General features: G+C 44.5%; 1 protein-coding gene across 2 annotated transcripts in view; it reads left to right on the top strand.

The window, feature by feature from the left end:
* The window catches only part of GLS (glutaminase), a 49,480-nt gene extending 37,499 nt beyond the window's left edge, over positions 1-11,981 (top strand). For both annotated transcript variants that reach the window (XM_015867642.1, XM_015867641.2), the window contains 4 exons: positions 7,586-7,647; positions 8,146-8,222; positions 8,315-8,378; positions 8,690-11,981. In XM_015867642.1, the coding sequence (XP_015723128.1) occupies positions 7,586-7,647; positions 8,146-8,222; positions 8,315-8,378; positions 8,690-8,846 (360 nt within the window). In that variant the 3' untranslated portion in view covers positions 8,847-11,981. The remainder of the gene's footprint in view (positions 1-7,585; positions 7,648-8,145; positions 8,223-8,314; positions 8,379-8,689) is intronic.
* Positions 11,982-12,165: the final 184 nt, after the last annotated feature.

Raw genomic sequence — 12,165 nt, 5'->3', positions numbered from 1 at the left:
ACGTGGCTGAGTAGTGTGTGTAATGGTGTGCTTTAGAAGGCTGGGTAACGTACAGTCCCATTTTGTTTCAGGAACTTAATTCCTCGTATGTTGAATAATTAGAAGCAATCCCAACTATTGTGTTACCTACTGAGAGTCAGGTGTATTTCCCTGTGTTACCATTTGCTCCTTTAAGAGAATGCTGAGTACAGCATAGAAGTGGCTCGTTTCCCTTTCCTTTTCGTGTACGACAATGATAACTTTGTTAGCTTTCAGTATTGCTTTATGCAGACTTGTGATGTCACTCACATACTTACCATGTAGAAGTTTCTGGTCTTCAGCATCACAGCTCTGCATGTAGTTCACTTATTTCTGGCAATAGGTGTGTGCTTTTTTCTGTGCACAGCAAGCCTTGCATAACAGTTGCATCTGAAGCTCCCGTTTAAGGTTCTAAAATAGGATTTAGGCTGGCAGAAGTGATAGTGCCACGTTCAGCACCAGTCGAAATGTTTTAAAGCGTAACTAAGCAGTGAAGCCAAGGCGGAGGCATGACATACAGGAAGGCTGCTGCAGTTAACTGGTTCATGCAGTGTTTTCGATAAAGGACAAGAGTGATGTTTAAACACCGGCAGAACAATAGAGACCTTGTCACCTCGGCACTAAACCTGATGAGGAAATGGAGGTGAGCGAAGGGCAAGGGGTGAAGGAAACACTTGAGAAGGTTCTTCTACTCTCAGCCGTACTTGGGTTATATCTCATATATGCACAGGACGTGCAGCAAAGCATGTTTGTTTTAAGGTTGTACATGCCATTCTAGATGCTGCTCTGTCCTCAGGACCACCTGGCTGGCATGAAGCTGGTGCTTTCTGTAGATGTTTTCCTGCTAGCAGCTACGCTTGCAGGAGGCATAAGTTGTCTTCTATCTATCATCTTCCCAGCTTTCTTCTAACCTCTGTATCTGATCAGCAAGGGCAGGTCTCCTCAGGTTAAGTAGCACTGCTGCTTGGTGGATTATAGGCAGTTGGCAGCGATTCTCCTAGTGGAGACCAGTGGATGGTCATTCCATGGTTATTTGCTCAGGCTTGGCATATACCAGATCTATTGGTATATTCTTATATTTGTGTTTCTGTGAAGCTCTTCTTTGGTTTCCAATGTTCTGTTTTTTTTTCAGGGAAATAGGTTCAGTTAGATTCTTCCTCATACATTTCTTGAGTATTCTGAAAATAAGAAATCTGAGAAAGTAATTGCTTTGGTATAGGACCATAAGCAACTCTTACTTTCACAACTGATTTTAATTTGGCAGGTTCTTTAATTGCAGCGTGCTGTTACGAGGGCTCTTCTCGTGGACTATCAAAACACCTGGTATGCAGATTGGAGTATTCACGTGATTTTAAACATTCTTGTGCACACCATGAGTTGTGAGTTCATCTTTCAATGGTACCTTTTCCTAATGTAGGATAATTACACTAATACATAGATTGTATACTTACATGTATGGCTATTGTAAGTCATTATTATAACACCAGTGTTAAAGTGAGATAAGCATTTAATACTGTAACCTGTTAGTTTTTATGGTAAAACACAGCAGGCCAAATTCCAACTTAGAGATCTGTTATTTGCCGAGGGACGGTGTGTTACTTTTAGGATGGCTTGTGATCGTCGTAATTACTAACAAAACAATGAATTGTGAACACAGAGCTGAGTGATAGGAAGAGATAATGTTGCTTGCTTCCTGTTGATGTGATTCACTAACCCAGCTTTTTCCTTGAGGTAGGCAACTTTATTGTTTGTCCAGGAATTACTCATTTCACATCAACGTGGATTTTTTGAACTGGTAGACGTGGCTTTGGTTGTAAGCACAGTTATGGCTTACACTACATTGAGTGCGTTTCATGCTTTCTAAAGGACCTCCATTTTAAACTTCACCAACGTGTAATTGTTAAGGTCAACTGCTTAATATGTAGTTTTGGTCTGAGAATAAACTGGGTAGTTGAGTAGATTTTAGCTAATAAACTGATGGGCAATAGTGATGGTTCGCAGTAGTGATGGAGTTAAACACATGGAGGTTAAAGTCACTTCAAGATAATGAATGTTACCGAAGTGAGAAGGAAGGTAATGAAAAAATGAACAGGAAGTTGAATAAGCTTTAGGAAGCTGTTTCTGATGTTTCAGAAGCAATCCTTCCAACAAGAGTGGAGTACCAACTTGTGGTAAGAACGCCCCTGTCCTGATGCCAGCCTGCAGGTTGGTGTCCGTCTCCTGCTTGTGAAGTTGGCTGAATGCCTTCATCCTTCCTTATTTGTGGAGTAATTCCAGTTCCAGCTCTTGTAGCTTAGAGTAAAACTTGATTCACGAATGGCAGAGTAACTGCTGGCAGGAAAGCAGGAGCATTGCTTTGCCCATTGTGCAGCTATTAGTTGTGGTCAGTAGGTCCTTGAAAGGGCAGACGCTCTTTTGTCCTATCTGCTTAATACAGCTAGTGGCACTAAAGCCCTGCTCAGCACTTTGCTTTATTCGTTTGGTTGTTGTTCATTCCAGTCCTTTGGTCCCAAAGTTTGCAGTGTTAATAATGTCTGTATCCTCTACTTCAAAAGCTCTTGTTTTTGCTCCTGCATTCAGGATCAGCTCGTCAGTGTTCATTGCACTTGGTGAGATTTCTGCGTCTATTTTGCATGTTTTTTTGCTGCACGAGTGTTTGCAGTGGATGTTTCATAAAAAGGACTGAAAAAAGGACTCCAAAAATCCATGTCACTATCGGATTACCCTGAGGATTCCTATCATAGTTTTCTGAACTTATTGTTTTACCACTTGGCAATTTCCCATCATCATAATTTAGAGGCAATTATAATAATTTAGTAGGAATTGGGACTGAATGTAACCATGCTTGTCTTAATCTAGCGAAGGCAATTATATTCCATTTTCTCCTTCTTTCAGTACCCTTCCCTTTCAAAACCAATATAGTTTTCTCCAAAACAAAGCTCATAGATAATGAAAAGCATAAGACCTGTGCAAGTAATTGTTAATGAGTAGCACTTGAGATAAGCTGCTGCTCTTCCATACTTAAGTATTTTCCCAGGCACAAGGAGGGAAGCTCTCCTGTTGCATTGTCATGTAAGCACTGATGAGACCTGACTCTGTTTGTCCCTCCTGTTACCGTTAAACTCTAGCATCATCCTTGAGCTGTTTGTTAGTATCCACATAGGAGCAATATTGGCTATATTTATCCTGCACGCCTCAGCAGGAAAGTAGGTGGGCAGCGCTCTTCCTGAGAGCCTCAGTGGTAAGGTAAGTGGATGTTTCACTTAACCTAGATAATAATCTAGCATCTAGAAATGAGACACTACAAACCAGCACAATGCCAAACCTGCTGTTTGGCTGGCTTTTCTGAGCTGTTAATGCACTTGTTTGCATGTTTACTACCAGTTCTTGATTAGCTCTATTAAGGCTATTGATAAGTACTAGCAAACTGATATGCACCTAAATAACAAGGCTATTTAGAACAATTTTAGAGTTCAATTTAATTAAACCTTGCTAGGTTAAGTAATATCTAGATTATTTAAAAGCACTGGGAAAGAAAAGACTTCCACTGAGATGGGCCAAAGAACCAAGTATGTACTGTAATGCAATGCTGATGTGCTTCCTGTTTGCTTCTTTTTGTGCCGTGATGTTGTACTTGTGCCCTTTTTGACCTCCCTAGGAGGGGGCTTGATCCATAGGAAGCGTGAATGGCAGAAATCCACTTGAAACCAGTGGGCGAGTGGGTAGAGATGGAGGAATGTTCCTGCTCAGTCTTGTCTTTCAGGTGGGCTGCCCATCTGCACCTTCAGCCTAAGCCTTTTCCAGTAGCTGTCTAAGCTTGAAGGAATGATTTAGAAGGCTGGTTTGGTTTTTCTTCTGGTGTCGAGGCAAGTCTTCAATGTGAGATTGTCAGTTTGTTTTGCTTTGGAGTTTCTTACATCGAGCTGCATGCACAGCACCTGCAGCAGGTCCTGAGGCTGAGGTGCCTGCTGGCCTGTTTGCATCTGAGTGCTGCTGTGTCTGAATTGAGCCCAATCATAACTTAATCAGGCTGCTAAAGAACCCATGTCAGCAGCTACCTGCCTATATGGAAACGTAAAAGTTAGAAGGGGAAAATTACCAGTTTTACATAAATCCATCTATTTCAAGCTGTTTCAAAAGCAATGTTGCAATAAGATAGCGTACTATTTGGTTTTTCTTTTTTCTTTTCTTTGTTACCTGCTTGATAAGCAATTCAAAAGTAACTCGCTTTCAGGCTGGTGTGGATGCTGCTGCTGAGTTAGCAGCCATCAGCAAACAGCAGCACCTGGCTGAGCCCTGGCACGAGGGCTGCATGTGGCACCGCGTGTGTTGGGCTGCCTGGCTCAGATAATTACAGGTGCTTGATCTCTAAAGTCAGTACGTGGCTGATGGCCGTGCAGGCAGCGGATCAGGCTCTGAAAATGGGTAAAGCTGCTGGTGCAGCTCGGGCTCCGAGTGAGGAACGTGATGGAGTCAGAGCGGTGTGCGCCATCTAGAGGGGAGAGCTGGTGTCTGAGGTGGGATGGGAGAGGAAAACAAGCTGCCTTGTTTTCCTGTGCTAAACTCGCAAAACACCGAAGAGTAAATATTTGCAGGTTCTATTTCAGTCAGGAAGCGAGGATCGGTAATGTAGAAAATAGGCAGGAGTGTGTGTGTGGGGGGGTGGAATGCTGGAGAAGAGATGTGTTGTGGAATAGCTGGCCTTGTTTGTAACTTCAGGTATTTGTGTGGGTAACATCAAATTGTAGTTGGCTGGTGTATCCTGCCACTATTTATAGTGCCATGGAACTAATGCTTGCACCAGGGATTATTTGCACTGCTTTTTCAGACTATCTTCAGTGCTTTGGACAAACCTACCTGCAGTGGGATGCTTGTTTATGGCTTAGTCTTAACTTCTCAAAACCGACTTCTTAATGTTCAGTAATACTTTGGCCTTTATTACCGGGGAAACAATCCAGGAGCTGAGCAGCAGAGGTGTTGGCTTTGGTTGGGATTTCTTTTCCTACTAAGTACAGCTTAATTCCTGTTAGAAAGTGGTGTATCCAAGCAAAATCATGCCTGTCTTTTAGACCTGTCTGGGGCTTTTCCACACGAGGCCTGGAGGGACATCTGTCCACAGAGGTCAGATTCCAGCTTACTGTACATGAGCTGTAGCTGTGGGAACTCTAAAAAGAGCAGTCCTGGCTGATGCCCTTTAGGGTGAGTTTGCAGGGAGGACATTCCTCTGAGATGGCTCCTGTTGGTCTTGGTTTGGTTTCATAGCTGAAGCTTCAGAACCAGCTGGGGGCTGTTTCTGGCTGTCAGTGAGTAGCCCTGTGTGCAGGGAGGAGTGCAGCCCCAGGCTGTGGTACGGCTGCGTTGAGGTTCAGTCTGGAACCTGGGTGACCAAAGCATTCACGTGTGCTCCACTTTCACTTTGGTGTTTCTTACAGCCTGTAGCTGCTGTGTCAGAGTTGATGTTGTATTTTAGGTGTCAGGAGTGTTTTGCCACTGATAAATGAGCACTGAGAGACCATCAGCTCCCAGGAGAGCAGCAGGGCTTGCTCTGCACGCTGGATATCCCTTGGGGGTAGGATCAGCTTTAGGAGCAGCAGCAAAGCACTGACGGCACAGCTCCTTTTGCTTTTGGAGTCTGTGTGACTTTGGCTCGCTTGAGCTCTTGGCTTCGCATGTTGGTGTGTGGTGGTTTGAAGGCTGGGACAGCAGGACAGTGCTCAGCAGGCTGGGCTCTCCCCAGCACGAGGCATTAATCCATAGCTTAAGATCTATTTTTTGAAGCAGATTGCTGAGCCGGTGCTGAGCAGCTTAACGCTGCTGGGTGCTGCGTGGTGAAGGGCCCTGGGCATGCTCAGACCTGGAGGTTTTCCCCTTCCCCAGTGGCAGCTTTGCACAGTGCTCACTTGGATGGGGTAACTGTGCCTGGTGGAGTGGGAAGTGTTGGGGCCATCTCCAGATGGGCCTGAGCTTTGCCATGTCTGCCCTGAACACAGCCAGGAGGAGCAAGAGGAAGGGATGGGATGACTGCTTCTGACTGTGCTGCCTGCTTCCAGCGATGTTCTAGCACCTGCCATCAGTGTGCAGGATCTGGTGCTCAGTGGAGTCACTCTTCAGTAGGACTGGGACCGTGCAGCCTGTTATGCTGTCACAGAGGTCCTGGGCGAGGTGCTCGCAGGCATCACAGGAAATTGAAGTCCAGATTGAGTGACCTTTTCAGCAAAGAGCTCATGGGATTAATCCAGCTCTGAACTGAATTAATATTTTCTGAAGGATTTGCTGTGTCCCTGGGGGCGGCGGCCAATCTCAGCCTCCGGCTGCCCAGCCCTGTCAGTACAGCAGCGAGGGTGGGTGGCAGGGCTGTTGTGTGTGATGGAGCCCATCTGTGTGCAGACAGTCCTTCTCGCCTCAGCCTTGAACGGGGGTCTCTGCTAACTACCCTGAGAGGAAGGCTGTTGAAGGGGGTGGCTTCCCCATCCAGGTTGGGTTTGGGACACAGCTCAGCCTGCTTCTTCATTGGATCTGTTTGGTACATGGAGGAAGTTTTACACGCCAACAAATCAACATGTCCATCCCTGAACTGTTTTGCCTGTGTGTTTGCAGAGCAATCTGTGAGGGTGGTATATGTGCTGCCCTGGGAATGCGCTCCCTGAAGCCCCTGTGTGCTGCGATGTGTTTCAGTGCTGAGTCGTGCCGTGTCCTCAAAGCGTTCAGCATGAGGTTGCTTTAGTGGCTGTCCAGGTTTCTTGTCTGAGCCATATCTCACTTGCTTCGTGCTCTGGGACTATTACTTTTTCCCTTTCAGGCCCCTGTCTTTATCTGAAGTTTCTAGCAGTAGTGTAGCTTCCTGCCTCACATTGCTTCCTTCCTTCAGCTTCACCTTGGTTCAGACCCAACAGCTGTGGTTTTCCCCTTGTGCCGCTCACGTGCACAAGGAGTGCAAAGCTGGTGGTTCAAGTGACCTTGGGGGTCACTTAGACAACCCTGCCTGAAGCAGCCAGCACCAGGCTGAGGGGTGGAAACACACCTTTGTTTCTTGCAGAAACCTGTGGCAGATCTGTTTCAGGGCACTGATGTGTTCATTCTTTATTCCTCTGCAAGGCCGGTGCAGGACCAGCTTTCTGCTCTGCCTCTGTCCCTGGGCACTCAGGGCTGTAAGCAGCAGAACTTCATAGGCTCGGTTCAGAAGGCTTTCTGGAAAACACAGTGCAATGTTGCCTAGAACTGCCAGTGTCTGTTTATGAAGCAGACTGATGTGGTGGGCTTAAAACAATCTATCTCGTTTTTTGTCATCTGTTAAAACAGAGGATGTGTTACAGAATGTACGTGAGAAGGGGCTTGTAACCAGGTGATAACATTTCTTACTTGGGCACAGAAGCACTGGTAGCAAGGCAAGCTGGAATGAGTCTGAGAGTTTTCATGCTGTCCTGTGGAGTGTGGCCAGAGAAAGGAATTAAATCAGCGGCTTGATAAGCATTGGAGCAGTTGGACACACTGACCATTCTTGGGTTTTCCATTTGTTTTTCCTTTGAAGGAAGAAGCAAAATAAACCAGGCTTCATCTCTCTTTGTAGGTGAAGTCAGTGATAAATCTGCTGTTTGCTGCCTACACGGGGGATGTGTCTGCACTCCGGAGGTAAAGATCTGCGTGGGGCTGAGAACGGGACAGCTGCCGGTTTGGGGACTGCCCTTGTTTGCTTGTAAATGTACGCTGCGTTGGTGCTGGGGACATCGAGGCTGTGCTGGAGATGGAATGCTTTCTATACACGCTCCCCTAATTATTCCATTTTGCCTGACTTCTTGTTTGGCTGAACACACTTGAAATGAAATTTTTGAGGCATGGTACCTATGTGCAGAAGGAGAAGTATAAAGATGCACAGACTGTGTTACACCCCCTCCCAAAGATGCTTTACTTTTTTTTATTTATAGCAACTAAGGGCTTGGCTTTCTTCCTAATCTCTATCTTATTTTTGAAGCCGAGGCAGTAAGGGCCCCTTTCCTTACCACTTGTTGCCATATATATCCTCTTGCAACAGATGGGTCATGGTTCTAGCAGAGCGGTATTGTTCCCGTCTAGTTTTGTAACTCATTTTAATTATATGAGGCTATTCTTGACTATCAATTCCTTTTTTAGATTTGCTCTGTCGGGGATGGATATGGAGCAGAGAGACTATGACTCACGGACAGCATTGCACGTAGCAGCTGCAGAAGGTAATGTGTCACTGCGTATAATTTGCTTTATGTTATTTTACATCTCTTTAGATGCATGTAAACATGTACATGCTTACAATTCTGTCTTACAGGACACGTGGATGTTGTGAAGTTCCTGCTGGAAGCCTGCAAAGTGAATCCCTTCCCCAAAGACAGGTGCGTGGTTTATGTGCTGGTCTCCACTGGGCGGAGGTGAGGCTGCCGTGCATGGAGATGATCCAGGCAGAAGGAACAGTCCTGCGGGCACTTCTCTGATGCTGGGAGCAAACAGCAATGAGGAGTGGGGAAACAGTTAAAAACAGTTATTTAAGAGGGTGTGCTCAGCTTACCTAGTATTTCCCTATTTAGTGAGTTTAGAACGTTTCCTGTGCTTAACTGTTACTGTATTATGTACAGAATGGGAGTTGTGGTGCTTTCAGCCCTGTGCTTGCATGCTGATCTTAGAAACGCTGTCTTCTTCTCTGTAGATGGAACAACACTCCAATGGACGAAGCTTTACATTTTGGACACCACGATGTGTTTAAAATTCTCCAAGAGTATCAGGTCCAATACACGCCGTCAGAGGATTCTAATAATGGCAAGGAGAACCGAACGGTTCACAAAAACCTGGATGGCTTACTATAATCATTCTCAGCTAGATCCTAAGAATCCAATCAGTTACCTATTTAATTGTGGTATACTTAAGTAACGAAGAGCGTGTGTGTTTCTATCTGATAGTGGTATATATTTTACAGAAGTCTCTGTTACTTCAGTGTTATGTTACAGGAGTTTCTATACGCACAGGACAAATCCAATCTCTCTCTCTCAAAAAGAAAAGACAAACAAAACCAAGAATCTCCCTCCATAATGTGAGCAATATTACCTCATGCTGCATATAATTGATGTATACAAATATTGAGCTGTTGTTGGCTTTACTGTGCACTGTTTAATTTATTTTTGTGTTCGATGTGAACTCTGGTCTGTGGTCAGAAGTTTCTTTTTTGCTGAGTTTTTTGTTCCTACAGCTCTCTGTTTCCAGTATGGCCGAGATGAGCCCGTGTACTGTCAGGTGGGAGTGACAGTGAGGTTTTGAAAGCTTAGAATGCTTGTGTAGTTGTAGGCTGGGTGTGTTAGGTAAGGATCTGCACTCACTTCTTAGGAAATAAGTATATGAAATTCCACACAAGCTTGTTTACATACTATTAATCTCAAAGGAGTATATAGGTGACAATTGTCAATGGTCTTAGGCTTGTTCTTTGAGGTAGTCTCATTACGGCATCTGTTTTAAGGTTTGTTTGACCAAATGGCATAGAGGAGGGGGAGTGTGACTTGCAACATCTACCAGTGTTTAGGGTTTTTTGTTGTGTTGTTTTAGCATTTCTTTTGGTTCCCCTCGTCTTTCCTCCCTCCTCACTCCACGTTCAGCTGCTAATGTCCTTCCCCGCGGCTGGGGAAAGCGGGTGCTTCCACTCTATGCAGTCGTGTTCCTTGCAGGTATATTTGCACTTAGGTGAGCCTTGACGAGCTGCGAGACCCTGCTTTGGGCTGATGTCTTGTTCTTGGCAGTTGCATCAGGAACCAGGGAGGGGAATGTCGGCATGTGAAAGGCAAAACGCTAAACCAAATACTACATGTGAATCTGACTACATTTAGGACTATATGAGGAACACAGATGGAGTTAAACAGCTTTAAGGAGCATAGAGCCAATCAAAGCATCAACAGAGCAAGAGATGAGCCAGATTTTGGGAATGTTCTCGCACTGCCATCCATCAAGGATTGGGATGTCAGTGGGGTCACGCTGGTGTAGGGCAGGAGTTGAGCAACCGGAGCGCAATTAGATGATGTCTTTGAGCTGTGGCGTTTGTTTTACTGCTGAAGCAGCTTGGCACATGCTCTGTCACGGGCAACATAGATGCAGGTATTTTGTTGTTTGCAGAACTGTGATGTTAGGACAGTTCCCTATCCCATGTGCAATTGTTTTTACCAATGCTGTGCTGTGGTTTAGAGACCGCAGATGATCAGGGATTCAAAGTTTAGAGTCTGACTTTCACAAGAACCCGCGGTTGTTGGACAGAGGTGGATTTTGAAGTAGAATCACTATGGCACATGGCAATGATGTTTAAGAATAGCACAAATAGCAGGCTTTATGCTGGCACAAAACAAAGCATTAGTAGATCGTGAAGTTGAAACTCTGCGTGTAGGCACCAAAATCCTCCTCAGTTGATGCGTAGATTCTTTCTAGAGTGGGCCAAGCACTTTATAAAGATGATCTGAACCACATTACCTTTCTTTTGCAAATGAGGTAACAGAGGCATTGAGAGAAGTGTATTCTCCAGAATGACCCAGAAGGTCAGAACAGCTGAGAATAAATCCTCTTGACATCCTGTACAGTCCTCTACTCGATATGCCATACTGCCTCCCGCGGGGAGGGAAAATCAAATGGAAAAGTGCTTGATACTCATCACAAGCGGTGGCTGTCCTCATGCTGATCAAGCCTTGGATGAATCGGAATGTCTAAAGCCCTGAAATCACCTTTCCTGCACTGACTGGCATGGTTTTGCATGGTTATCAAACACTTTTTCACAAGGATCTTACTGCTTTGAGCTGCAGTGCTTTTCGTTTTTTTCCTGAAGATCAGCTATTTTTCTGAAGGCTTTCAAATATCTTCTAACCCGTTCTCTTCACGTCTTGCGTCACAGCCACCTTTGCTTTAGGTGAGAACTGAATCTAATGGCCTTTGGCTCTTAATATTGAGTCACAGTGGTCACTGAATAGCACAAGGCCTCTGCTTCGCAGCACCCTACGCTCAATTCCAACTTGTTTTCTCTGGCAACAGACCTATTAAGTCTACTGTAGAGGTCTTTCACATGGGCTCTAGTATCCTGTAGCTCAGTGATAATCTGCTTTCTTCCATTTTCCTATGTAAACATATCCTTTAGCTGCTCAGAAAAATACCTGATTTCACATTATTTAACTGAATCGTGCTTTGCTCTAACAGGCATTTTTAAAAGTTAGGCTTATGATGTAGCACCCGTATTTACAAACCTCCCCAAAGCGGCATTTTAACTGAGTTAACATAACAAAAATCACAGCTGTCCCTAAACTTAATGCTTTCTAGATCCTGCGGAGTGCTTTTAGCCAGTCTTAGCTTCAAGTGCATTTCTGCTGGATAGTCTTAGTATTTTCTCATTGTGAGAAGATGCGTTATTTTGTGACGTCCATTTAAGCGATGCAGCTGTTTAGAACTGGCGTTATTTATAAATATATGCAGTATATTGGTTTGGCTGTTCATCATCCTCTATGACACTGACACGTAGATTTTAACGTGAATTGCTTTTGGTTCTCTTATCAAACGCTGACTTCCTTACGCTCCAAAGATTCCCTCACACCTTTGTTTCGTCCCATTTCTTCTGTATCACAAACTGAATTAAGCTAACTTAATGCTTTGTACTTGGAAATATCGTGATAGTCTTAGCATTAATTAGCAGACCTTTGTGAACAAAATGTATCGTACCGGATTTCTTTTTGCTTCAGAGCTGGACTATCAGTGACTGTACTTATTGGCAGTGTACTTCTGGACATTGTAACTGACTGGGCTGATCATGACTTCTAGATTCTGTCTTGTGGGGAACAGACAGTGATGAATGTATTTCTAGCAGTTTCCCATGAATGAATCTAAACTTGAGCTGTACTGGTTCTGAAAATGAAAGCTATTTATTTTAAGAAATAAAATCCAGATAGCGTTGCTTTTTACAGCGTATTAAATGGAAATACCAAGAAGCTGGTGGTGGCGGTGGGTTTTTATTGGTTTTCTGTGTGACCTCATTGACACATTAGCCTCCTATCCAAAACACCCTCATCTGCTCACTTCTGTTGTGCAACCCAATTAGTTGATGAAGTCTATTCCCGTAGGGCTGTGTCATTTCACTTGTTTTGTTCTGTTAATGTCTGGAATTCTTCTGTG

This window comes from Coturnix japonica, chromosome 7, assembly GCF_001577835.2.
Source record: "Coturnix japonica isolate 7356 chromosome 7, Coturnix japonica 2.1, whole genome shotgun sequence".
In the NCBI taxonomy this organism is placed as follows: domain Eukaryota; kingdom Metazoa; phylum Chordata; class Aves; order Galliformes; family Phasianidae; genus Coturnix; species Coturnix japonica.
This window is presented reverse-complemented; position numbering and strand designations above follow the sequence as displayed.